The sequence below is a fragment of the Triticum aestivum genome, chromosome 7A, assembly GCF_018294505.1.
Source record: "Triticum aestivum cultivar Chinese Spring chromosome 7A, IWGSC CS RefSeq v2.1, whole genome shotgun sequence".
NCBI classification, from domain to species: domain Eukaryota; kingdom Viridiplantae; phylum Streptophyta; class Magnoliopsida; order Poales; family Poaceae; genus Triticum; species Triticum aestivum.
In genome coordinates, this window is record NC_057812.1 from 727,082,279 (window position 1) to 727,109,922 (window position 27,644).

General features: G+C 43.3%; 1 protein-coding gene, 1 long non-coding RNA gene and 2 pseudogenes across 2 annotated transcripts; 1 reads left to right on the forward strand and 3 right to left on the reverse strand.

Moving 5' to 3' along the window:
• Nucleotides 1-1,606: 1,606 nt before the first annotated feature.
• On the reverse strand, nt 1,607-1,746 carry LOC123155192 (uncharacterized; annotated as a pseudogene).
• A 2,932-nt stretch (nt 1,747-4,678) lies between these two features.
• LOC123149739 (GDSL esterase/lipase At4g28780-like) lies at nt 4,679-11,723 on the reverse strand (annotated as a pseudogene).
• A 6,879-nt stretch (nt 11,724-18,602) lies between these two features.
• LOC123147115 (uncharacterized) lies at nt 18,603-21,919 on the reverse strand. Its single transcript, XR_006473055.1, has 6 exons — nt 21,670-21,919; nt 21,131-21,567; nt 20,291-20,397; nt 19,488-20,210; nt 19,243-19,413; nt 18,603-18,658 (listed from the first exon to the last, which is right to left on the reverse strand). It is a non-coding gene; the product is annotated as an uncharacterized lncRNA (long non-coding RNA).
• A 2,520-nt stretch (nt 21,920-24,439) lies between these two features.
• On the forward strand, nt 24,440-26,260 carry LOC123149742 (uncharacterized). Its single transcript, XM_044569450.1, has 2 exons — nt 24,440-24,598; nt 24,684-26,260. The coding sequence occupies exons 1-2, from the start codon at nt 24,537-24,539 to the stop codon at nt 25,897-25,899; spliced, it is 1,278 nt and encodes a 425-aa protein (XP_044425385.1). The 5' UTR covers nt 24,440-24,536; the 3' UTR covers nt 25,900-26,260.
• The last annotated feature ends 1,384 nt before the right edge of the window (nt 26,261-27,644 follow it).

Genomic DNA, 27,644 nt, shown 5'->3' on the forward strand with positions numbered 1-27,644 from the left:
CATTTGACCCCTTTATGAAGCGCACTATAGCCAAGGAAAACACATTGTTTGGATCGAAATGAAAGTTTTCGAGAGTTGTATGGTCGAAGGTTAGGCCAACATACACATCCAAACACACGAAGGGAATTGTAGTCTGGCTTGGTATTGGTGAGGCGTTCTAAAGGTGTTTGAAAGTTGATGACCTTGCTAGGCAACATGTTGATAAGATGTGTGGCTGTTAAGAAGGCCTCATCCCAAAATTTAAGAGGCATGGAAGCATTAGCAAGGAGAGCAAGACCAACTTCAACAATATGGCGGTGTTTTCTTTCGGCCGAACCGTTTTGTTGATGTGCGTGGGGACATGAGACATGATGGGAAATGCCAATTTTCTGAAAGAATGGGTTTAATTTTTCGTATTCACCACCCCAATCAGATTGGACGGCAATAATTTTTTTGTCAAACTTTCGTTCTACGAGTGCTTGGAAATTATGGAAGACTTCAAAGACATCAGATTTTTTCTTAATGAGGTAGATCCATGTAAATTTACTGAAGTCATCAATAAAACTTACATAATAAAAATGTCTACCAACAGATTCAGGAGCTTTCCCCCATACATCGGAAAAAACAAGTTGTAGTGGAGCAGTGGATACACTAGTTGACACAGGATATGGTAATTGGTGACTCTTTGCTCTTTGGCATGAATCACACACTGACTCTGGCTCACTATGATAGGCGAGCTTATTATTCCTAAGCACTCGAAGAACAATGGAAAAAGAAGGATGACCAAGCCGGCTATGCCATCGAGTAGACGACAATTTTTCCGCACCAAAAGCTTGCTTATTTGATGTCCTAGCGTATGGAATCAAGGGGTAAAGACCTCCTTCACATCTGCCTTGGTATATTATTCTCCTCGTGACCTGGTCCTTGATCAAAAAGAATGTTGGCCAAAATTCAATATAAGCATGATTGTCAATGGTAAGGCGATGAACAGATAGAAGATTTTTGGAGGCACTAGAAACATGTAAGATTTTTCGAAGACGAATTTTATGTGATGGGGTTTTAATGACTGAATGACCAACATGTGCAATTCTCATACCTGTACCTCCGGCAGTGTGTACTTGTTCCTGTCCACGATACTTGTCGTGGTACGTCAGCCTCTCTAGCTCGCTGGTGATGTGGTCGGTGGCTCCACTATCAGCATACCAGTTGGTGTCGATCCCGTAGGAGTTGGTGTTGGCGGAGCCAGCCATGTGTTCGCCTTGTTGATGGTTGTCGTCATCTTCGTAACGCCACCAACACTCGCTGGCAATGTGCTTGCCATACTTCTTGCAGATTTGACATTGTTGGATTCTCTGATCCTCACCATTGGTGCCTTGGGTGCCGCCTCCATTGCCGCGTGCAGCACCTTGGCCACCACGTGCAGCACCTTGGCCTCCCTGCCGCTGACCGCCCCTAGGGTTGTTGTAGAAGGGGCGTCCACCGCGACCTTGGCCGCCTCGGCCTCCATTGCCTCGACCGCGAGGCATGCCTCGCCCGCGTGAAGGATGGCCACCGTGCCCGCGTGCTGCTGCGTTTGCGGACGACCGGAAGCCGTTCGAGCCTGCTCCTTGAAGACGCTCGAGCCGCTGGTCGAAGTTGGACAGTTGTCCAAAGAGTTCATCGGGAGTAATGGGCTCCGTCCTGTTATCCAGTGCCGACACAAGAGGGTTGTACTCCATGTCAAGGCCTGATGTGATGAACGAGACGAGTTCATCATCAGTCACCGGTTTTCCCGCCATAGCGAGTTCATCGGCATAGGAGCGCATGCGGATGAAGAAGGCTGCTGCAGTTTGGCTCCCCTTCTGGGCGTTGACGAGGGAGCTTCTTAGGTTGTTGATGCGAGCTCGTGAAGCAGAGGCGAACATGTTGCCAAGCGCCTTCCACACCTCCTGTGCAGATTCGAGCGCGGCAACAGGGATCAGCGCCTCCTTGCTTAGCGAGTTCAGGAGATAGCCCAACACGACCTGGTCCTGGGACAGCCAGATCGCATATGCAGGGTTGGGGACGGCCACCTCCTTTCCTTCTTTGTCGGTGGAGACGAGCTTCTCATCTGGCTTGGCGATGGATCCATCAAGGTAGCCAAAGTACCCAGCGCCCCTAATCTGTGGCAGCACCTGTGCACGCCAGAGGATGAAATTGTCCCGAGTTAATTTCTCGGTGACTTGGGTGTTGAGGCTGGGTGCGGTGGTGGAGCTGGATGATGCCATGGGGACGAAGGGGGAGGTCGATCTAGACTAGATGGAAGAGGATGCTCTGATTACCATGTAAGTTTTGCAGAAGCGTCTTACCTCCCATAGGAGGCCGCGTGGTCTTTATTAATAGAGCGGGGCTTATCCCGGATATGCATACAGGAGTTTGTTACAATCGTGGCTTGCAAGCAAAGAAAGAAAGTAAAGATAAATACAGAATATGCTAACAACTCCTATCTATCTTGCTGCTCAAGCTAACTTTCAATATCTTCATCTGACGCATATCTCCGGAACTCTTCAAACGCTAACAAACCACACAGTTCCCAAGCGTCAGCACTGGCCATTAGCTAGATCCTTGGCGAGTAACATAAAGCTCAAAAGTCAAAACACTACACCGTGTAACCTCGACTCATAATTTTGCCAAGGGTACGGTGACAAATCGTTTAGCCAGCAAACCAAATTTCATGTGCATGAGCATATGTGAAAAGTGCCTTTACTGACGAACTGTTTTCCTCTGATGTTCTCTTTTTTGCAGGTGACCTGACCAATAGTATCCAATCCGGTCTACACTTGATGAAGTAGTGCTGAAAACTGCTCAATACAGAAAGATGAATTCGAGGACGTGGGCATAGCCCAGTGGTTGGGGGCGCATGATTGTAAACCCAACGACCAGAGTTCGATCCACGTCGGGGACGAATTTCTGGAATTCTCATGAGGGATGCTTCTTCTATATCAAAAAACCGTGGGTGCTAGTGCCCATGGAGTTTCATTTTTTTTTAGAAAAATGAATTCTAGCTCTTGAACCACCATCTAATGGTTCAAGTCCACATTCTCGAGAAAAACCACCACTCCCCTTAACTTGCTCTAGGATCAAAACTTGCTTGTGCATTGACATGCGCATTATGCTTGGATAGAGCAGACCACACAAGTAATGTTCGAACACCACATGTACTGCTCGACAATTATCTGAAAATGATGTCCATTGTAGCTTCAGCTGGATGGTCTCCTGGCTAAACTAGAACCATTGCAAAAATTAATAATAATTTCACCATTACACGCCAAATATAAGAAGTGATACACGTCCATTGACATAAGTTCCCATACATATAAATGAAGTTAGCCAAGTCCACAACCATCTACTAATATTTGTCCATAATTTCACAAATCAAAATCATAACATGTCCATTGATATAACTTCACAAACATGCATCCAAATCACGTAAAGTTCTAGAAATCTAAGTACTATTAGAAACCGGAAACTACAAAGTATTACAATAATAGTAAAAGAAAACAAATACTCTGAAAAAATAGAGTGCAGTGAGTTAATTAAGAAATAAAAAAACACGGCTTTCTTGTTTACGTCGGTGACTAATGAGTACCATGTGAAGTGGAGTAAATTTAAGGGAGTGCAGAAAGAGGAAGAAGGCTGACATTCTTTCCAAGAACATAGATCCACAGTTCTACTACAAAATCTAAGCTATATGCATCTTCCTCTTGTTTTGGGAGAAGCACTGAGGAAGAAACAACACGACCAGAATATCCAATATCTTGGAGTGTGTTGGAACTATGTGTGGTTAAAATATACAGTACAATAGATAGACGGTAGTTAGACATAAATATACATAAATTAATAAACCTATATGGAAAGGATTAGAATTTGCAGCAACATGTTATGATTAATCGGACAGGGTAACGTCAATGATTTTGGGTCGGTGAGCCTGAGTGTTGTGGTCGGGGTCTGGTGGGCTAGGCCCTATTGTTGTACTCCCTCCGAGGGTGTATAGTTTTTGGCACGGAAATTAAAGAACGCACATGGAGGAAAAATTTCATAAGTTTTGGGTGAGATTACACCTGACTAATTGACATGAGAAAATAGAGGAGCTTGCCTAGTATAAAAAATGTAAACAAATCCTTAAAAAAATTATCCAAACGAGTGGTGCAACGTAATACACCTTATATTTTGGATTTTTTTTCAAAAATCTATACACTTTATATCAAGGAACGGAGGGAGTATTTTTTTTTTGACCCCATGTTCTAATACAGTGGAGGTGAGCTCCGTTCGTGTCTTGCGGGTATTTACATCAATGTGACCTTGAATCAGCCTGTTCTCGAGGGAGGTTGCCTTTTTGTTCATATGTTCTTGTCAATAACTCCATGGATAGGTCTTCTCTTGTTGATTTGAAGAAAGTGGTGATACGGGTTTCCCGGTTATTGCAGAGTTATGAGCCGGTGAAAATAAAAGGGAGGCAAACACAGACACAGTGGCTCATGAGATAGCAACCTTTTGCTCAAGTGTTAAGTCTGACGTTGTGTTAGTGGGAGGTCTGCCATCCTGCATGACGCCTAGTGTTGACTCTAGTTGCATGAACATTAGTGGCAATATATGGAGTTTTCAAAAGAAATACAACAACGTACAACATTACTCAAACTCAAAAAAAAACCATGTGTTGTACTAATTTTCAAGGAATCAATCATCTCTGGTGGGCTAGCTCCTTGAAGCTGATGGGTGTGGTGATCTGTGTCGGGCCGTCCACGAAGAGCGCCTGTGCACTCAGCTCAGCGGCCCGCTGGCTGGGGTGCACGTTGTCAAAGAAAGCATACGCATCACGATGACTGCACAGTGTCGCATTCCTCGTGCACTTACCCTCCGCGCCCAGCCTACCGCTCCCGCAGCACGCGCTATCAGCGTTCAGGAACCCGGCCGCTTGGGGGTTGTCGAAATTGGCCTGTGAGCCGGCGAAAGAGTCGACAAGGGAGTACTTGAGGCCTGGGAGCCTCGTCGGGGCGAGGGCGGTGGCAAGGCCAGACTTGAACGCCGTGGCAAGCCCGGCACCGAGGCGGTTCATGCCATCATTGCAGGCCCCCGTTGCGTTCAACAAACGCACCCGCGGCACACACCCTACTGGACCAGTGTTAATGATCCCAAACTTCCTTGCTCCCATCCCATACAGGTCAATGATGGCAGCAGAGTAGTTTGAGACGAGGGTGGCATATAGTGCAGCAACATCAGCTTGGGACTTTGGTCTGGTCTGGAAGAGATCGTTGCTGCCGGTGCCCAAGAGGAAGAAGGAGCTGGCAATGAGCTTGGAGACTTTACGGCTGCCCCACGCGACCTCCATCTCGGCCTTGGTGGACGCGAAGTATTGCACCTGCTTCGATAATGGTATGTTCTTTCCGGCGTTCTGCATACAAAATATATATGGCTAAATATTAGGGTGATAACAGATGCATGGTTATTTAGCTAAAGAAACAACCAAGTGGTTGATTAGTGACAATATATTAGCTGCATTTTAAAATTGAGACCTTTTGGTTTTGTTGAAACAAATGTTTGACTAAACCATATATAACATTCAATTTATGTGATATGAAGTTAGTGCCGTCAAATTTGTATTTAAAAATACTAAGTTAAATTTGTAGTAGAAACCACAGGGGACACTCCACAACAACACTTGCAGTTAATTGAGAATTCTGGCTTGTATACGTGCCATCATTCAAGCACATGGTTGTCAAACTTTTAAAAAAAATTGCTGTCAAACTTGGACTCGGTTTAATTTGGAGTACTTGTTGTGAGCCTGTGATGATTAGTTGATTAATTAGCTAACTTTTTCAAAAAGAGGAGAATGTCTTCGGCCTCTGCACGAAGTGATTGCACACAAACTTTGATTACCTAACCATAAAACAACTTAATTATTGGGAGTGACTAAACAACAGATGTCTGTTTTTAAATTAGCTCCAGGTTGCTTTTTTGTTCCAGTCATAGGTTGACAGCTGTCGGTACTAAGTACTCAGTCTAAACTTCAGTTTAAAAAAAGCGTCTGAATCCTTACTCGTTTCAGGTTGGAAAAATGTGCCTCAGCCTTTCTGGTCCTCGAATGTGTAGCGCCCCGTCCTGTACACCTAACGGGCCGCCTAACCAACCCGTTAACAAACCACACACACGCATAGAAAAAAGCTTCCCCTGATAGTGGGCTGGGCTATAGCCCCGACCGCCACTAGTACCCTAGGTCAAAAAGCCCTCCCTTTCCCGTCACTTACCTCCCCTCTACCTGATCACCTTCTTCCTCTCCAAGTATAATAACTAAACAAAGAAAAGAAGTCTTTTTTGAGAGAGAGGGAGACTGTCAGGCACTTTATTGATTAAGTAACATCATTCTAAAGTACTTCCCAGATACACCAGGGGATTACATCAACACAAATATTACAAACTGAATGTTCACTATTGCGAGCTAATAGATGTGCCGCTACATTCAAGTCGCGATGAACATGCTTGAAGATACAGCAGCCACCAGAGACTTTATATCAGCTATCACCGAGCCCAACAAAGATAGATCCTGAGCATCAGAATGAATGCACTGAAAGTCAGAGAGAGACAATCAGAATTAAGAAGCACAAACATGTGACCATGATCTCTGGAAAATGTGAACACACCTAATGGCCAGGCCACTACTTCAGCAAGTTCAGGTGATGTTACGCCTTCAAAACGTTCATTGCATGCCAGCACACAACATCCATGGTGATCACAGATAAAAAACACCCACTCCCAAGCAGCGATTATTCGCGAAAATAGTAGTATCAACATTGATACGTACCGTGCCCGCGGTGGTGTAACCCAACGAGGTCTCGAGGTAGAGGGCTCACACCTGGAAGAGGACGCAGGCTTGTAACAAAGAAAAGAAATCTGTGGAGGCGTGACGTTAGCTGGCGGGTGGTGGGGAGAGAAGACATGGATGCAACTGCGTGTGATGCTGCTTGCGATGAGTAAAATAAAAAAGCAGCAGGGGAATCAGCTTCCTCGCCGAAATTATCATGGACTAACTAGAATAATGAGGGATAACTGAAAAATATAGATGACTGATGATTCAAAAACATGTAAAACAATGAAAAATACTAAAAAAATGCACACAACACTGAAACTGAGAAAGAAAATATAGATAGACGGAAAACTATATGAACAAATTTGCTAAGCTAGCTAACAAACCTAACACTAAAGAAATGAGTAGCATGAAAAAGCTAAAGATGACTGAAACCTGAATAAGACTGAAATTGACACTGAACATAACCATGAACTAACCTGCAATGAAGATGACTGAAACTGAAAACTACAAACTGATATATGGCTAAGAATTTTATGACACTTCTGAGATGACAAAACTGAATACAACACAAAGCTGAAGAACATTAACTGACGATACTAAAAATGACACCTAACACTCAACCAAAAACTATAAACTGAATTTGACACCTATGGGTTCAGACACTAGAATGACAGATAAAATGATACCTAACATGATTGAACGAGAAAATGATAAACACATAGACAAACTCTTCCTACAAAAACTAAAAAAATGAATAATAATTAATGAAATAACTGCACTGAAAAATGAAGACTAATCAAAAAGATGACTGAAAAACTAAGAACAGAGACTCACCAGATAACTAATTTAAACTACAAGAATTATTAACACATATCAAGTCTAACAAATTTAAAATGAATGCTGAAAATACAGGAATAACAAAATAAACTGAAAATAATAAGCTGAATGGAAACTAAACTAGTTAGAATAATAAATGACTTAACTTAAAACTGATAGACAAGAACAAACACTGACCAAATAACCGAATAGAACTAAAATGAGACACTTAAGATAATGAACAAACACTGACAAAATAACTAATCACTTAACATATAGTTGAAGAGAACTAAAACTGATACTTAGGATTTTATGTTTCTTTTTACATATACTACAAGATTTTGTTTGTTTTTTCGTTTTTTGGGGGGATTTATTTTTTCGTAAAACGCAAAGTAAAAATATTGAAAGGGTGCGGTCGCAACTGGTCTGGGCGAATAGACACGAGGCGATTTTTTTTCTTTTTTGTAAAACACGCATAGTAAAAAACACTTTTTGTAAAACACGCATAGTAAAAAACACATAAAAAAGAGAAAACTAGGATTCGTACTCACACAACCTAACGCTGCTGAATTGCTCCCACTAGCCACTACACGCATCTAACGTTGATGTTATGATGCGAGGCCCGAACATTTAAACCACATAGAGCAGCGCCGAGATTTAAATCCTTTTTTGAAGGGCAAACAAATATTGACAACGTGCAGGCCCGAACAATCTTTGAAATATCCATTTCTTAAGTGGGAACAATTTTAGAAAATTCTGAATAACTTTTTTAAAATATGAACATTTATTTAAAAACAACCAATTTTGAAAAAGGGAACACCGTTTGAAACATATATATTTTTAAACATGGGAACAAATTTTCCAACCTGATTTTAAAAAGACAATTGTAAGAAATTGTCGTATAATTTTCTGAAATATTTATGTCATTAATAAAATGTAATACATGTATTTGGCAAAATGTTACGGTGCCACATTTAAAAATTGATACTAAGGAGTACTGATGACTAAAAAGTGAAAATAATCTAGCAAAAAAACAGTGCAAAAAACAGAAAACAGAAAACTTAAAACTTAGGACTTACATGAACATGAGGTTCAAAACAGAAATAATCATCTACTAAAAGACAAGACTCGTGAGAGATAGGACTGAAGAAAGATGCAAATGATAACTAAATATGATAAAATGAGGACTGATACTATTACAAAAACTAATATAAGACTGAGAAGGCAATCTTACAAACTGAGGAACAAAAATAATGAATACAGTTGAAGAATAGTAAGAAGTCAGTTGTTCACCTTAGAATGAATACATAGACAAAATGATTGACAACAACATAAAAGACCAGAGCAAGAGACTTAGAGAGAAATGGACAAAATACACTAGAGTGAAGAAAATGAACAAAAGTCACTAGGCCGTGACCACACACGCCTCTAGCCAGCTAGCCGACACCTTAGAATAGTGCACAACGACGTCCACAATTCCATGCTCGTGCAACACTGGCAATCTTCCTACACAAGATTAGCATATGAGAATGGGCCAGAGCTCAACTGACTAGGAACCCCCCAAAAAGGGAAACTTGACCACCTCAAGCAGTTGAGACTACTCATTGAAGAAAATTCGGCCGGACTACCGCTATTGCATAAGTATCAATACATTCACAGAAAAAATGCGTGTATGAATTGGTTAAGGGGGAATGTATATGTTTAGCAAAACACTAGTGAACAAAGAAAAAGATGGGGTGCATAAGACTACAATTTAAGCTATATAAAGCTGCAATGAAACCTTCTGACTTTTGAAAAAAAATGGTCGAGGAAGCAACAAAAAAAGGTCGAGGGAAGCAACAAGCTTGATGACCGAGAAACAGGGACTTGTGTGATAACAAAAAACATGGGAAATATATAGAGACAATAAAATAAGATGGAACACCTCAGATATGTGATTCAGGGTACTGCTTGTACCAAATTGCTGCAGATTTTCATATGTGCATAATGTAAAACAAGACTACAACATTCATGGACACCATGAATCAAAACAAACACCTAGTAACTAATATATGTAGTATATTATCTTTACAAGATAGCATGACTTTCACATTAAATAAAATTGAGCACATGGTAGCATTTCAGTTCCATCTAGACACAACGAGATCATCACAAAAGCATTGGTGTTGCCTTAGTTTTAATTGGCTGTTGTAGAGAATTGCAAAACTGAATTCCAATAACCTGAAGCAGCAGAAAGGGATTAGGACTTGATTGCTACAGATCTGCAAAATTGAACCCGGATGAACCTATACAATAACAGAGAGAGTTAGGATTTGAGATCTGCTTGTGTTCTAGGGTTCAAGAAGAGAGAGGGACAGACTCACAGACACCAGAATAGAGGGTAATGAGGCGCCATATGAAGAAGGGAGGGGGAGGGGTGTCATGGGAATGGAGGGATGGGCACCATGGGAGGGGAAGGAGAGAGAGAAGGCGCCATGGTAGGGAAGGGCATGCTGGAGGAGAGGGGCAACAAATGGAGAGAAGAAAGGGAGGCGATATGCCACAGAGAAGATAATATCTGAAGTTTGACCTCTCCGTCGTCACCTCGAGCCCACCGTCGTCGCCATGGATAAGGATTGAGGAGGACAGACTAGATCCTCCACGCGACACTCGAAAAAAAACGGGCGCGAAAATGACCCAAAAGGATCCACTAAGACCCACTAAGACAAAGCGGGCCCAAAAAGTTCAGCCACACCAGCGCAGATCTCAGAACTGAATCGAACGACTGAAAATTCGACTTGAAGCCAAAATGAAAACAGACGACTGTTTTTTAGTAAAACTGTAATTATAAGTTTCTCACAGGTAACATGCGTACATGACCGACCTATACATGTGTCTCGGTTCCTAATCCCACGTTCCGGAGCTCCCTCCCTTGGACGTTGGTTCCAAATAAACCGGACAAATCCACCGACAGCAAGCTGTTCGGGAAAGTACCATCTCAAGTAGACGTTTTGAGCATATTTCCGGCTAGAATTTTAAAATTAGTTACTATTAATACAACTTTTTGCAATATTTACATTGGCAACTTGGGTAAAGCTTTCCCCTGCTATATAGGTACTACACGGCACGATCTGCCTCTAAAATGTCATTTATCCACCGTTTATATTGTTCATAACTAATAAAACCATTGCACTAATAGTACTATACGTACCCTAAAAAAAATAGTACTATACGTAACATGAGGCTACAGCTACATACCCACTCTGTTGGAACAAAGAAGTGAAAACAAGCTGATATTATCTAGCTAGCACATAACCAAGCATCTGTAAATAAATTAAAGTGACTTACAGTGGAGTCGAGGATCCCGGATCCCGCCGAGGCGTACGTAGCTCACGCCTCTGGTCAGAGCGCTGGGGATGAGATAGTTGCGTGATTTCAGCACCAGGTAAGCCAGGGGGCTCCTCTCGAACCCGAGGTGCCTCGTTGCAGCCTCGTTGCAGCCATCCATGAAGTCAGCACAGGATCTACACATACATACATATAGTAGTTGTGAACTTGCGTGATGATACGTACCGATGAAGTCGGCGATGTTGTAGCCGTTGCTGAACCGCCCGGTGGCCTTCGCACCGCCGGGGAAGTCAATGCCGTAGAAGGGTTCATTGGCCCTGGGCACGTCCTTCCCTGGCAGATGGTTGTTGTTGCCCACGTCCAGCGTCGAGTCCCCCAGCACGAACATCGCCGGCACCACCGGCCGCCCCACCGCGCTAGCACCAACGGCACCGACGAACACAAGGCCCAGAAGCACGAGGACGAGATCCTTCATCGCTGCCTGTCTAGGAATCGAGCTAGCCAGAAGCTAACCTTGTGTATAGTACAGTAGAGAACAGGTGTGTGCGTGGTAATTGGCCGTCTAATGGTGATTATGGTGATGGCAAGGGGCAGGTACTTATAACCCCAATTAGTACGGTTTGATCGATCGATATGATCAGATCAACTAGCTACTAGCTAGCTAGTCAACGAAAGTGCCATGATCGGAGTATACATGCTAATAAAATATACACACATGTGAATGTGATGGATGCCTCCCTCGGAAAAGTAGTGCATGCTCGATCGATCCATCAGAACGAGACTACCCCTCGATCACTTTAATTAGTTAGTTAATTAGCATGTTATGCTTACAGTATCTTCCGTCGAGATCTTGTCAACTCATGTCTGGCCGATCTCTACTTTCTAGAGATGACCGCACGTTCTTGTATTTGTTATTTTGTATCAGATGACAGGTCGATTCAATACACTCTTAGGACGTTACAGCACAACTAACTACACGCCATCATGTGTATATAGTACAACATGATTGTAGAGCTAGCATCCGAGAGCTCGAACTATACAAAAATGACCGTCGGTTTCAGCGGCAGCCTCCACACATTGTGAGGCGTATATATGTGCAATAGATGAGGATACTGTAGAGCTGGATCGATCGGCGTGGAGAATATTTTTAACATGTTTAAACAATTTGTTAGTCTATATGTCCACATCTCCATCTTATCTTGCTCTCCTTGCTTTACGCATGCGCTAAAAGAACAATGCAGTGGGTGGCTCATGAGTACTCCCTCCGTCCGGGTTTATTAGGCCTAAAGACAATTTCTCTTAGACCAAGACACATAGTAATTTGCTCATATTAATTATTCCATTCCACTCCCAATGCACTCTCTCACATGCATGCAGCCAATGAAAAAGCACACATGAAGTGTATTAACTTTTCAGCCATGGCACCAACAACAATAGCTTTCAATACAACCAATGAAATGGTTGCATGCATGCACCTTTCCAATGCGGGGCCTTATAAAAGGGGACATGCTTGTGATGCTGAGAGGCCTAATAAACCCGGACGGAGGGGGTACCAATTAGTGGGTTAGTGCATCGTTGAGTACCACTACTCGTAAGCGCTACTTCGGCATGGACAATTAAGTTGGTAAAAGATGAGTACTAGTACAATGTGATACTACCAGTACCATGGCAATTTAATCTCATGATTCACCATTCGCAATTGAGCACCTAGTAAGTAAGTAACCCGTCTCATACTTCACATGTGCGGGTTACATTTCGTCACGCGGTTTAATTTTGTCGACTGGCCTCATGCATCTGCACTAATCACGTGAAGAGCAAGTGAAAACAATGCACGCCGACAGCTCGAAGCTTAACGACCAATTGCAAGGTTTGACCACTAATAATTTCAAAATTATACTCATCGATCTGCTTGCATGCGTGCTTTTGGAATGATTTATTTATCCTGTAGTGTAGCCACCATTGAAGTGCAAACTTAATTTTGCACTGTCAGGTGCAAAGAAAGGGAAACTGGCGATGCCGCGTTGGCACTTTTTATGGAGTAATAATTTCTTGTTTCGGACAAATCCCATCTGTTTCTTATATTTTATCCTGTTTTTGTGCACATGCATGATCTCGTCAAAACTGCAATGATGGTCCGATCGATTGCCATCATCTCCTACCACCAGCATGCTTTATGTGCATGCAAATTAACAATGTGGTAGGTGGCTTAAGTTTACATATACATGATTTTGATACTGGTTGGTACTCCCTCCGTCCAAAAATACTTGTCTAAGAAATGAATAAAATGGATGTATCTATAACTAAAATAAGTCTGCATACATCCATTACTAGGACAAGTATTTTCGGACGGAGAGAGTACATTACAATTTTTTTTTTGAACCGCAGACGCCGAGGACAGGCAGCTTCATGCAATCCTTTTTTTTTACCCATGGGATGACCGGTGCTGGTTCCATATTCCAGGCTTGCGATTCCTATGCTTTGTGCTTAAAGTTTCGGAACTTAGAAGCAAAGGCTAAGGAGAATTTGCTCTAAGCTCGAGTTTGCCAATAAATATATGAGTACCTCACAGAACAAACACGGTCGGTCAAAACACAAATGTCAATAATATATGATAAACATAACCTCCAGGATTGCACATTTCACTAACTGAATGAAACCATGAAATCAGTCTTTAAATGTGGCCACCGTGGGGACCGGTATATAAAATCTGAGTAACAAGTACGGTGCTCATGAAGAAATTGTTTTGATTTTATTCTCTTCAATTTTTAGGGCTAATTTCTTGGATCGTTTATTTTTCTTGCATTAGAACAAAGGAAATTTTCCTCTGAAAAGAATAATGAATGTTTGTTATTGAGACAAATAATGAAGATTTTTAACGTTGTAAATTTTGCCAGAAGATTTTTCTTTTGAGATAGGCCCATTTTCCAGCGCACCAACAGCCCATTTGCTAAGACCATAGATTTGGTCTATTTTTTGGCGCACCGACAGCCCATTTGTTAAGACCATAGATTTGGCCGTAGTCAATAGTTCTCACTCGGTCACTTCCCTACTTCCCTGCCTCCTCGCTCGACGGCGCCGCCGCTGCCGCATTTCACCGGCAAATTTGACAATTTTGACCTGGGGACGAAACCAAATCACAAAATAAACTTCCTACAAAACTAATTCACACGGCTGACCTTTTTGTGTGGCGCCCGACACACTGGCGCCACACCCTACGATGCAGCGTCTAATTCTGAGGCGTTGCACATCTGTCCACCGTGGCAGTCCCTGGGCCCACTCCCATGAGTGCAGCGCCTACGTGCTGCGCGCCACACATGTAATGTGCAGCGCCTAACTCTTAGGCGCTGCACTGTCTGTTACTAGTTGGCTGCCCCCCCCCCTCCCCCACCCCACACACCCCTACCCCCATGGCATCCGACCCGAGATTTGCCCCCTCTCCCCCTCTCTCCCCCTCTCAAATCCTCTCTCAAATCTTGCAAATTTGAAAATTTTGTCCGTGGATTTCGAACTCAAACCCTCCCTTAAGGTAATCTTCTCCGATCCCCTTGTTTTGATCCAAGTAATGTTAACGAATCGCTCATTTGTTGCTAGTTTGGGGAAACCCTAGTTTTGTATGGATCTAGAGATTTGCATGGAGATGTGAGATGTTTGTTTGCCAATTTCCTATGATTAGGCTTGTTAGTATGTTAGGGTTATTCTTATGAGTGTTAGGGTTAGGGTTGTTGTTTCATATGTATTTTAGGGTTTGTATTCCGTGTTAATCCCTGGATTATTACTCATGGAAGCAATGTTACGTTGTGTTGTTTGAATGCTTATAGGGATGGAAAGAACATGTGTGTTTGTTCATCATGGGGACAAAGACGCCTTCTTGAAAGGCAATATTGAACCGGACCCGGATGAGTTTGACATGGTGTTTGATAGTAGTCCTAGCTATGTGGAGCTCTTGCAACAAGTGAGTAAAGAGTTGAATTGGATGGACCCTAGTGATATCGTTGAGTTGGAGGGAAGCCATAATGTTGGTTTTAGAATGCACATCCATTGGAAGACAATGCGTGTCAACTCGGAGCAACGTTGGGTTGCATACAAGGAGATGGTGGCCGAATCACTAGATAAGGCTCTTGAGTTATTTGCAACAAAGAAGGTTGATTCAAGTTTGCATTTGGACTTGAACCGGAACCCCTCCCCTTTGGTTGCTAGTAGCCCCCCACCCTTGAAGCGAGATGAAATTGTTGAACCTCTTTTGACCCAAGAAGTGAGGCCAACATTGAGCACGTTTCCAAACAACCAAAATGAAGCTTTGCAAGAGGAGAATGATGAGTATGCGGACAATGACAATGAAGTTGATCTCCATGACAACAACGTGGGTGATCTCGACAAATATCATTTGCAAGAGACAATGGACCATTCCATCCCTTATTCCTGTGGCTATGCATCGGATTCGGATGACCAAAGTCTCGATGAATAAGTTGATGAGGAGGGGTTCACGGTGAAGGAGGCCGAAGCTTTTGAGAAGGTATTCGGTCATGATCATCGGACTACATTGTTCAAGGATGTTAGTCTCGCGGATGAAGCCGTGGTAGATGGTGGCCAAGGTATATCTCTTGGGGTTAGGCCAAGATCTCACCGTGATTTGGATGACGACAAGAACGAGATTGCTAAATGGTCTAAGTTCGATACCTTCTTGGAATTGAAGATGTGGCTCGACAACTACTCGGTTACGCATTATCATCCACACAAGGTGGTGAACTCGGACGTTAATGTGCGTTACACGGTTGGAAATATGTCTGTGGATTGTGCGTGCAAGACCATGAAAAGGAGGTCCCACTTGGCACGTAGTGAGTTGTGTGCCAACTCACATGTGCCGAGGCAAAAGGGTGCATGGCAAGGTTGTGTCCCAAGACTGATACGTCTCCAACGTATCTATAATTTTTGATTGTTTCATGCTATTATATTATCAATCCTGGATGTTTTATATGCATTTATATGATTTTTGGGACTAACCTATTAACCTAGAGCCCAGTGCTAGTTTCTATTTTTTTCCTTATTTAGAGTATCGCAGAAAAGGAAAATCAAACGGAGTCCAATTGACCTGAAACTTCACGGAACTTATTTTTGGAAAGGAAGCAATCCAGAAGACTTGGGTGTACGTAAGGGAAGCAACGAGGAAGGCACGAGGCAGGGGGCACGCCCTTCACCCTCGTGGGCCCCTCATGGCCCCCCTGACGTATTTCTTCCTCCTCTATATGTCAATATACCCTAAAACCATCAGGGAGTAGAATAGATCGGGAGTTCCGCCACCAGAAGCCTCCATAGCCACCGAAAACCGATGTAGACCCGTTCCGGCACCCTGCCGGAGGGGGCAATCCCTCTCCGGTGGCTATCTTCATCATCCCGGTGCTCTCCATGACGAGGAGGGAGTAGTTCTCCCTCGGGGCTGAGGGTATGTACCAGTAGCTATGTGTTTGATCTCTCTCTCTCTCTCTCTCTCTCGTGTTCTTGAGGTGATACGATCTTGATGTATCGCGAGCTTTGCTATTATAGTTGGATGTTATGATGTTTCTCCCCCTCTACTCTCTTGTAATGGATTGAGTTTTCCCTTTGAAGTTATCTTATCAGATTGAGTCTTTAAGGATTTGAGAACACTTGATGTATGTCTTGCGTGGGATAACCGTGGTGATAATGGGGTATTCTATTGATTCACTTGATGTATATTTTGGTGATCAACTTGCGGGTTCCGCCCATGAACCTATGCATAGGGGTTGGCACACGTTTTCGTCTTGACTCTCCGGTAGAAACTTTGGGGCACTCTTTGAAGTACTTGTGTGTTGGTTGAATAGATGAATCTAAGATTGTGTGATGCATATCGTATAATCATACCCACATATACTTGAGGTGACATTGGAGTATCTAGGTGACATTAGGATTTTTGTTGATTTGTGTCTTAAGGTGTTATTCTAGTACGAACTCTATGATAGATCGATCAAAAAGGATAACTTTGAGGTGGTTTCGTACCCTACCATAATCTTTTCATTTGTTCTCCGCTATTGGTGACTTTGGAGTGACTCTTTGTTGCATGTTGAGGGATAGTTATATGACCCAATTATGTTATTATTGTTGAGAGAACTTGCACTAGTGAAAGTATGAATCCTAGGCCTTGTTTCAATGCATTGCAATACCGTTTGTGCTCACTTTTATCATTAGTTACCTTGCTGTTTTTATATTTTCAGATTACAAAAACATTTATCTACCATTCATATACCACTTGTATCACCATCTCTTCGCTGAACTAGTGCACCTATACAATTTACCATTGTATTGGGTGTGTTGGGGACACAAGAGACTCCTTGTTATTTGGTTGCAGGGTTGCTTAAGAGAGACCATCTTCATCCTACACCTCCTACGGATTGATAAACCTTAGGTCATCCATTTGAGGGAAATTTGCTACTGTCCTACAAACCTCTGCACTTGGAGGCCCAACAACGTCTACAAGAAGAAGGTTGTGTAGTAGACATCAAGCTCTTTTCTGGCGTCGTTGCCGGGGAGGTTAGCGCTTGAAGGTATATCTTTAGATCTTGCAATCGAATCTTTTAGTTTCTTGTTTTATCACTAGTTTAGTCTATAAAAAAAATTACAAAAAATTGGAACTAAGGGTACCTCATATGCTTCAACTTTTTAATATCTATCATGAAAATAAGGATTCCGATAATTGTGCTCAAGTGCTAGAGGAAGAATGCATTAGAATGTTTGGCACTAAATCTTTGAATGATGAGCATGACTGCAATGTTGTTAGTATGAATTTCTTGAATATCTATGATGTTAATGATATGCAAAGCCACAAGTTTAGGGAAGCTATGTTTGATGAAGATGATATTTTTTGTCCTCCAAGTTTTGATGAGCAAATTTATTATGATGAAAGCATGCCTCCTATTTATGATGATTATATTGATGAAAGTATATTTGGAGAGGTTATGACTTTATTTTGTGATGAATCCACTATTTCGAAAGAGGTACCAATTGATTATGAGAACAAAGTTGCTATCTATAATGATTATTGTGATGACTTGTATGCTAACTTGTCATCATGATTTTAGTTTTTCAATTGGATTATGCCTCACATGATAATTATTTTGTTGAGTTTGCTCCCATTATTATTCATGAGAAGAATTTTGCTTATGTGGAGAGTAATAAAACTTATATGCTTGTAGATCATGAAAGCAATGCTTTATGTGATAGTTATATTGTTGAATTCATTCATGAAGCTACTGAAAATTATTATGAGGGAGGAACATGTGCTTGTAGGAATTGCAATAATATCAAGTTTCCTCTCTATGTGCTTAAGGTTTTGAAGTTATGCTTGTTTTGCCTTCCTATGCTAGTTGATTATTGTTCTTTGGCTTTTCACTGCCGACCGATTCCAAAAGGATATGCTAGGGTGATGGTGGACGAAATAACGGAGGGATTTGAGAAGCTCAAGCTTGACCATCCTACCGGTGAAGGGGAGACTCGGCTGGGTTCTGCTTTGAAGACTCCATGCCTATGGCGGAAGAAGCTCATCAACCTTCCGAACTGGACGCCTCCGCCTCCTCCTCCTCTGGCGAGTCAGGGCACTCCGCCTCCTCCTCCGCCTACTCCTCCGGCGAGTGATCAGGGCACTCAGCCTCCTTCTCCGGCGCGTGGCGGCACTCCGGCTCCTTCTCCGCCTGCGCCGGTAAGCTGTGAAAATCAATAAGCATGTTTTGTGTGAGAGAAATCCATAAAAAGTTGCACTCTGTAATATGGAGTTATAGGTTTGTAGATCATGACCTTTTGAGGAAAAAATGTGCATAGTAACCAAGATGTTTTATTCGTTAACATGTATGTATGACAGTAGGCTTAGTTTAGTGAGAAGACAGGTAGCCAAGATGAGGCGGTATTATTTGGAGGCCAACACAAGTTTTTCTACTACATGTGTCACCATTATATTCACCAAAAAAAGTATCACCATTATAATTATCCTCAAGAGGGTTACCACCCAAAAAATTATGTACTTGAGACTTAGAAGAGCTAGTGCATTATGGCTAGTGTAATTTCAGAGGAACAATAAGCTAACAATATATATGTGGTCGATGGAGATGTCTAGATCATGACCAATATGACATTGCACACCAGATGATGCAAAACAGGAAACAAGGGCAACAATACTGGAAAATAAACGACAATAGAACATGCATCAGGGTGAAACTTGCATACTACAATATGAAACACGTATTCAGATGAACAATCTAAGCATCAAGAGCAGGCCGTCTGTTTGAGAATACCGTGCGCTGGCCTGGTTTGGCAAATGGTGCAGACATAGTACTTGATCTTTGGCTTCTTGTGCCAAAACATTGCGAAGAGTTTATCCACATGATGTTCATAGAGCTTCACTTCATTGCCCCAGAAGCAATGTTTCTCCTGCTCGCCAAAGTACTTGACACCGTCAGGTGTGCCTGCATTTGTTTTGTGTTTTACGTCAGGTGCAGCACCAAGGAATTGTTTTAGAAAGGGATCTATGTGTGCTTACCACGAATAATGTAGTTGCAGGGTTCATCTTCGACCTGGTGTCCCTGAGTAAGAAATGTCAATAACAGGAAGTAAACTAAGATGGAAAAAAAATAAAGGAACACAGCAGATAAAATGAACAGTCTCTAATGGAGGTCATAGTATATCAACGACTTAAATGGAATGTATCCATATGAGCATAGAGCTAAAAGAAGAGACAGAAAACTGGAAATAGAGAGACATGTTCATACAATATTTAATGTACCAGCTCGGTAGAGAACTATGTGTGACAGAACTGCAAGGTCAACGGTGATACAATAAATCAGAGATATTATTAGTGGTCTTACATGAACACAGAAGTCACGGTCTTACATCTTAGATGACTGCTGTCATGGACGATACATATAGAGAGTGCAGAGACTACATTTTCTAAATTCAAGCATCCAGAAAATGCAAAGACCAACAAGAAGCCAAGACTCCTCGACTAAAATTCTAAATCTCAAGGAAACTTGCACAAAATCCAAGCGAAATCATTAATTGTCTGTTTACGCAATGATTTGAGAGGAAGACAATGAATCAGGGAGTAATTGAGATTAACAGAATTTTACAGCTGTTCTTAGATCCCACAACACCAATTTCTCATGAAGCGAAGTTCATATCAAATGAAACCAGTAATTTGGATGCCATTTGCAGGAGGAGATAAGCTTGAGTGTGAAGAGAACTGGAAAAATAGGAGTTGTTGTTCCTGTTGAAAGGATAACATATGAGCTAATATGAACGTGTTTCCAACAAAGCTACACAAAATATAGTGTTTTCTATGTTTACCAGGTTTGCAGGGATCCCATACCCTTAGTACAGGTCAAAACCACCAGAAGCAATCAGCAAAGAACTCTTGTCGCCATAATCCAAGCAATTCAAAGCGTTCCCATAAACTACAAGAAAGATCCGGAGATTAAAAATAGTAAGATTGGTACAGTTATGAAATAGAGCCATGGACAAAAATATTGTTTGGGTTGTACAAATGAGTCGATGAACTAGTGCAAACTTTCTTTCTCCTTTTGTAACACCCAGATTGCAAGAGGCAAAACAAAAATAAAATAGAAAATCAGCACCCAGATTGAAGTTGTTTCCTTCTCTACTACTTTTCTAGCACAAAAACACCGTATTGTTTATGGATCTTGTTTTAAGGGCATTTCTATAAAGAAAATCAAATGCAGCTAACCTTTGAAAAAGGTGTCCATCTCTCACTCAATATAAAAGCCACGCTCAAAATCATCCAGCACTGCAGCAATCAAGAATGCACCCCCAATCTAACTGATTAATTTATTAAGAGGTGTGCAATGTATAAGTCGATCATCAACCTTATATTACTAATAATTATGCAAACTCAGCATCGGGCCATTGACCAATGATAAAATTTCCCTAGATCCTTAATGTGTTAAAATCAAGGGCTTCTAGATTAAATAAAAATCAAGAACAAACAAATTAATATAGGAAGTGCTTTTCAAAATGTAAGTCTTGATATCCAACCGCTATTCTTCCAGACAGTTGAGGACATAAGCACCCCCTTTTACTGAATAATTCATGACTGGACAAGTCTATTAATAACCTCCGTGACACAGTTCGATAACAATATACTAGTGAATATAGGACGACGAAACTTACATAAACACTTTCTGAAACCTGATCCAATTGTTTGCTAATTACGTCCATCAGACCACAAATCTTCCATCCCTGTAAATCAATGAGTTAGCTTCAACAGAACTGCTAATTGTGAACTTCAAACATCATAGTGGGAACATGATTGTGTGCACGAGCTGATCAAGTAAATTGCAAATTAAGATAATTTAGGGCTACAACTGCAGCTTAAAAGTAGTACAACTACAACTCAATTTCAACGATGCAACAAATTTCCTCCAGAAACAGGCTGCAGTCTTAGCACTACTTATACACACATCAGATTAGCAGAAAATAGGAGGAAGGACTCCATAGTAGTTCCGTTGGTTCGGTTGAGCTCAAGCCTTGCGGACAATCACATGGTGCTCCCTCTGGAACTCCACCTCGTCCCTCTGGTGGTGCATGATCACAAGGGCTCTTCTCACCTGAAGCAGCAAATGGAAAGTGTGGTTACAAACCAGCTATAGATAATCTATGAATGACATTATGCTTGTGAAATTTTATGTGTTATATGACAGGTTTCTTACAATGTAGTCGCTCATCCCCATCCGATTCAGTTACCCAAAACAATGAGCTAAAGAAAGTTGCAGCTCTACCAGCAATTCAGCATGTCGAAAGAAGTACTACCGGAAGCCTGGAATAGTCGAACTGGAGTTGATGTGGTAAGGTTATCAGAATCCATCAGCTTACTTGTTCTTGGAGCATCGGAAGTGCACCAGATAGAATCAAACCCTGATATTACCATGCAATTTGCAATCGTTGACTGCAAGGAATTTAGCCACCATGTATATGTTTATGGAAGAAGTGGTCCCAGTCTGATGTTACCTGGGAGAAACCCATCAGTCCATCAAAGGGACCTTCTTTAATTATCAACTCCTCGATGTAAGTCAGGCATTTGACGGAATATAACGAGGGGGAAATAAACTCATATCCGCAGGGGGACATTCTGCGACCTGCTGCTCGATCTGGTGCGAGGGGGAGGGGAGGTCGCCGATGGTGATAGTCAGCCGTTGGGGTCTTGGGGAGGGCGTGGCTGAGGGGAGGTTGCCGGTGGCGGCGGCGGCTGCGGCAAGGGGAGAAGGAGAGGAATTGGGGGATCTGGACTGGGGCCCAATCCCTTTCTCTCTTTTTTCCCGAGAATAAATATCTCTTTGTTTTGTCTTATAGCTGATCCGACGTGGACGTCGCCAGGATGCGCCCTTTCGCCACCGTTAAAGGGTTGTATAGTGTGTGGGTCCCGTTGGGCTATATCAGATCCTTAAGCATGCCCCACTAGCCCATGAGAAAATTGAGAGCATATCAGAAAAGGCCCAGCTGCTACAACTTCACGTGCTTCCTCATTTGAACTTGATCATTTTCTTCAAAGGTAGTCAAAGTTTCTCTAAAAGCACATTACGGGGATCCTATTACTACCCAACTAGCATTTAGCACTACAAGCATTAATTTGTTCTACATCACCTCTGCTCTCTCTCATAGTTTTAAATAGCCGGCTATAACCTTGCTATAGCTGTTTGAGAATGTTGCCGCTAAATGATTTCATGTATAATTTGTCGCTATAGCTCAGGTATAGCTGTTTTTAAGGGTCGCCGTTAAATGTCATAGCCCGCTATTTAAAACATTGTCTCTCTATGTAATGCAAAATCATCATGTCCCTCGGTACTATCAAAGACAAATGGGATTCTACAGAAGTCAACTGCACTAGAAATGTAAGGTCTCATTTTAACTAGGGCCTTATCGATAATAGCATTATGATATTTTCCCTAAGTAGGGGAATCAATGAAGGGGAAATAAGGTGTATCAGGAACATAAGTTCTCAAATCATCCCCAAATCCTTTGTGATTTTCAACATCTTTAAGAAAAAAACTTAGACATAATTTTCGACATCATTTTTCGATTGATGATTAATTTGTCTGATCCGACAAAGTTTTTGATTGATACTTTCATTCATTCCCATATCCATAGGTGCAGTAAAATGAAAATAGCGAGAAATGTCAATAGAATTACAGGAATCCGAGTCTCCATCCAATCCCTCGTCGGAGCAATCCTCTCCTGCCAGCAACCAGAAGCGGTTTCTAGCTGGAGCGACTCCTAATTTTTGCACTCGGCAAGGCATGCTGAGCGGTGCTCCTTGGGCGTGAACCACATCGTGTGGCGGAGAACCACCTCTCCTCATAGATCGGCCGCCATCTCCTTCCTCCGTTTCACCATCATTGGAGGCACCGCCTCTTCCTAAATCACAATCGGAGCATGGATCGAACCTGGGGATAGAAGCGCAAGCACCAACTCCCTCAGACCCTTCACCGGAGCCAGCGGCGTGGTGCTTAGCGACGTGAACGCCACCCACTTCAGTGCCTGTGCGGGAATCTTCGAGTCCACTCGATCCATAGGCCAAAGCAAGATCTCCGGCTAGTGCTTCCGCTCCTCCGTTCCGAGTAACATCTCTTCCTCTTCCTCCATCAGCACATCGAGCACCGCTTCCGCCTCCAACTTCATCGCCTCCCATTCATTGCACTAGGAGCAGATCTCACAAAGGTGCGCAATCTTGCAAGCATCTCCTGAAAATTTCCGTAGCTTCTCCTCTCCCATCACCATCGCCATCGCATAAGACCTCATCCCTCAAAATGGGGAGAAATGGATCTTGCGGGGAGTTGCGAGAGAGGAGGCTGAAGTGCCAAAGCGAAGGGATTTGCTCACCAATCCTCCTGGTGGAGTTAATCACCCCCACTCGCGCATCGCCGCGCACCAATCCTCCTGGTGGAGTTAATCACCCCCACTCGCGCATCGCCGCCATGCGCATCGATCGAGGAGGTCTCCATAGTGCGCCTAATGGGCTCCCCAAGTTGTGACACATGACACGAAAGTGTACCACAACACACGGTACAAAAAATTTGCCCGCGCGGTTCGCATGAGAGTCCACCCACACAACCAACCTCGTCGACGAGGACCACCCGCGGCTTCTCTCCTCGTCAATAGATTAGCAGGCTTGCCGCCCGAAGATCCGGAACAAACCACAGCGACCACTGCATGTCGCGTGCGTTGCATGAAAACATCCTTCCTCCCGTAATTGTTTGTTTGTTTTTTCCTTATATTTTGTGTGTATAAATGTCCATTACCCGTGGGTATAAAATCTCTTCAATTCTTGTCATGTCCTGTTTTTTCGGGGTAGGCATACCCATTGGCAAAATTACCCACGGCCCATTTGCTAAGCCCGTGTAGGAGATGTGCGATACAGTTAGCCCGTTTAAATGGCGCACCCACGGCCCATTCGCCCCTACCCCTAAATAAAGTTCTCTCTCCCCTATCCCTTCCCCTAAAAGAAAAAAAAAACTTCCCTAATCCCCTGCATCTTGCCGCCGCCGCCACCGCCGCCGCCGGATTTCTTCCGCCCGTCGCCATGTCCACCGCGGGAGAGCGCTCTCCCCCGCGAGAGGAAGGCCGCTCGTCGATTCGCGCCCGGTACGCTCGGCAACAACCACCATCAACCCCTCCTCCTCCGTATCTGATCCCCTGACCTCCTGCTCCTCCGCCCGTGTTTCTGCAGGGCTCTCCCCGGCGGGCCGCCGGCCGGGAGGCTCATCGACGACATCCTCGTGGAGATCCTCTCGCGCGTCCCCGCCAAGGAGCTCTGCCGCTGCAAGTGCGTCTCGAGGCACTGGTTCGGCCTCATCCACCACCCCGACCACCGCAAGCGGCTCCCCCAAACCCTGGCCGGCTTCTTCTACGGCAGCAGCACCGGCACCACCGCGCAGCGGCTCCTGGAGCTGCCCTTCCGCTTCACCAGCGTCTCGGGGGACCGCCGCCTTCCATTCGGCACCAAATTAAGCTTCCTGCCCAACCACCACCTGCCCGTCGATCTGCTCGACTCCTGCAACGGCCTCCTCCTCTGCCGATGCTACCACGTCTCCGGCGGGGTTGGCGCGTTCCATTATGTCGTGTGCAATCCCGCCACCAAGAAGTGGGTCGTGTTGCCCAACTCCTGCAAGGACAGCAGCGAGGTGGCCACCACATCTCTGGGCTTCGACCCGGCTCTATCGCCGCATTTCCATGTGTTTGAGCTGGTAGTTGAGCACAATTATAGTCAGGACACTGAGCTTTCGGGAGTGGCAGTGTATTCGTCTGAAACCGGAGAATGGATTCATAAGGAGAAGAGATGGAACAGAGCTACTCGGCACTCCTCCGCAACAGTCTTTCTCGACGGCCTTCTGTTCTTTCGTGCCCTTGACCTTGAATATCACGATTGTGTAGTTGCGGTGGACACAAAGGGAGAAACCTGGATGAAATTCAGGGTCCCTGGTGGTCAGGTTGATGATTTTGGTCCGGCCGATGGTTTTGTTCACCAGATGTTATTCAGGGTTCCTGGTGGTCAGGCTGATGATTTTGGTCTGGCTCATGGTTTTATTCAGCGGTCACAGGGATGCTTGCATTTTGCCAATTTTCAGAGGGATGAAGATGGTGTTGGCATTCGATTGGTAGTTTATGTTCTGAAAAATTATGAAAGCGAAGAATGGATAGTGAAGCATAGCATTAAAACTTCAGACATATGTGGATGGACAGACTTATGGCTTGATGCGGATTTTGATTTCATTGCGATTCATCCAGAATGCAATTCGTTGTTCTTCATTGCGGGGGGTGTCACATTAATGTGCTATAATATGGATAATCGGCAGGTCAAAGTGATCTCCTATCTTGGAGGTGCCAAGCCGCTATTTCTGCCCTATGTGCCGTTGTACACCGAGTCACTCTCATTGCACTGCTAAGTGGATCTCTGATCGGAGTCAATTCTTCATGCTATGGAGCAGTGGGCTTGGTATGTCTGCTTGAATTTGGCTCTCATTTTCTCTGACTGATGAATGCATGTTTTTCCGGTTTGGAGCAATGGTGGTTCAGTATGGAGGGAACCTGACTGATTTCTCTGTGATCAGTTATCCAAATTTGTACTGAACTTTCTGTCATATGTACTGGTCTCTGGTTTGGTCAACTTCTACCTTCATGCATTGCTTAACTCGTGTAGTCTTTGTGTTAAGGTACTATGATCAGTAAGACATGGACAATGGTTATCATGCAGGAAAACTTTTCTCGAACATCATGCTGAGGCTTAAAATTTGATCTTCTACAGCATTTGCATCCACGTGAATTATAACCATCTTATTTGCAATGATTTAGTAAATGGTCACTTGTCTGCTAACGATATGGTGTGTGAAATTGTGCTGATGATGCAAATCATTTCCTTTCTTTCCTGCCAATGGTTTGAAATATAAAATCATTGCTGCTATCTGTTAGTGTAACCCTTGGATGAATACATGTCACTTCTTTGGATGCTAGTTTCTTTTTTGAACACAAGTACACAACAGTGGTCTTTGTTTGTGGGTATTCTTCAGTTAGGTAGCGTAAAAGAGTTTGAAATAATCACTTTCATGCGCCTTTTATTGTACTCATGCTTCTAGTTATACTACGTACGATCCCTGTATGTTGCACTACAGCAACTTTGCAGAGCTGTTTCTGAATTTTGACTTTTTGTGTCCTATAGCACTGTAACAAAAAGGTTCAGGCTCTGTGTGGGCTCTGGTTTCAGCTTCAAATCTCCAAAACAAACTGAAACTATCCCTGTGTCCTGCGCTCCCGTTGTCATCAGGGATGACAAATAAGCTCGCCTCCTTTTATCGGGGACGGCACTGGTGTTTAGGAGCTAAATCGATTTGTTTTTGGCGATTTTTGAGGTAGATTTATGTGTAAGAACACTTCCAGCATTATCTAGTCAAGGAAAATTCATCGTGTTTTTCCTGGACGAAGTTCAATTAGGTAACAGGTCAGCATGCATTCTTATGTAGCCTGTTTACTCTAGTGAAACAATCCCAGTGAAGCCAACAAGACGGACAGAGCTTAATGCACATAACCTAGTGACAAAAACCTGTGCGTCATTGTGGGCACCATTGCTCTGATTGTGGTAACTGGGGTATAATTACTGTCACCACCTTCGGCCCCAAACCATCACACCATCACCCAGGAGAAAACAACATTGACGCTGCCCATGGAGCACAAGACCCTGAGGCCTTGTTCGGTTGCGGGTGAATCCGAGTGGATTGAAGGGGTTTGAGGGGGATTTAAACCTCTTCTAAGTCAAAATATGAACCAATCCCTGCCAATCCCCTCCAATCCTCTTGGGGAGAGGATTAACCGAACAAAGCCTGAAGGATGGAGAGGGCGGGGGTTTGACAATATTACTCATCCCATGGTTATAGGGCATACATTCTCTGGAGATCTAAAAATGATCCCAGGCTCCTTTTAGCCCTTTACAATAAATCGGTAAACACACATTGGGGAAACTGTAAGCACAAAACTCCATGCCGAAAGTGTTAATCAGAACCTAGAAAATAAGTGGCTATACAAAAAAATAAAATCAAATTGTAACTAGGATTAGCGACAATGTTCAGGTTCCCAGCGCACTGAAATCGCCGCCTGAATTTCTCCAAAGCATCCAAAGGGTTTCTCCTAGAGACCGTCA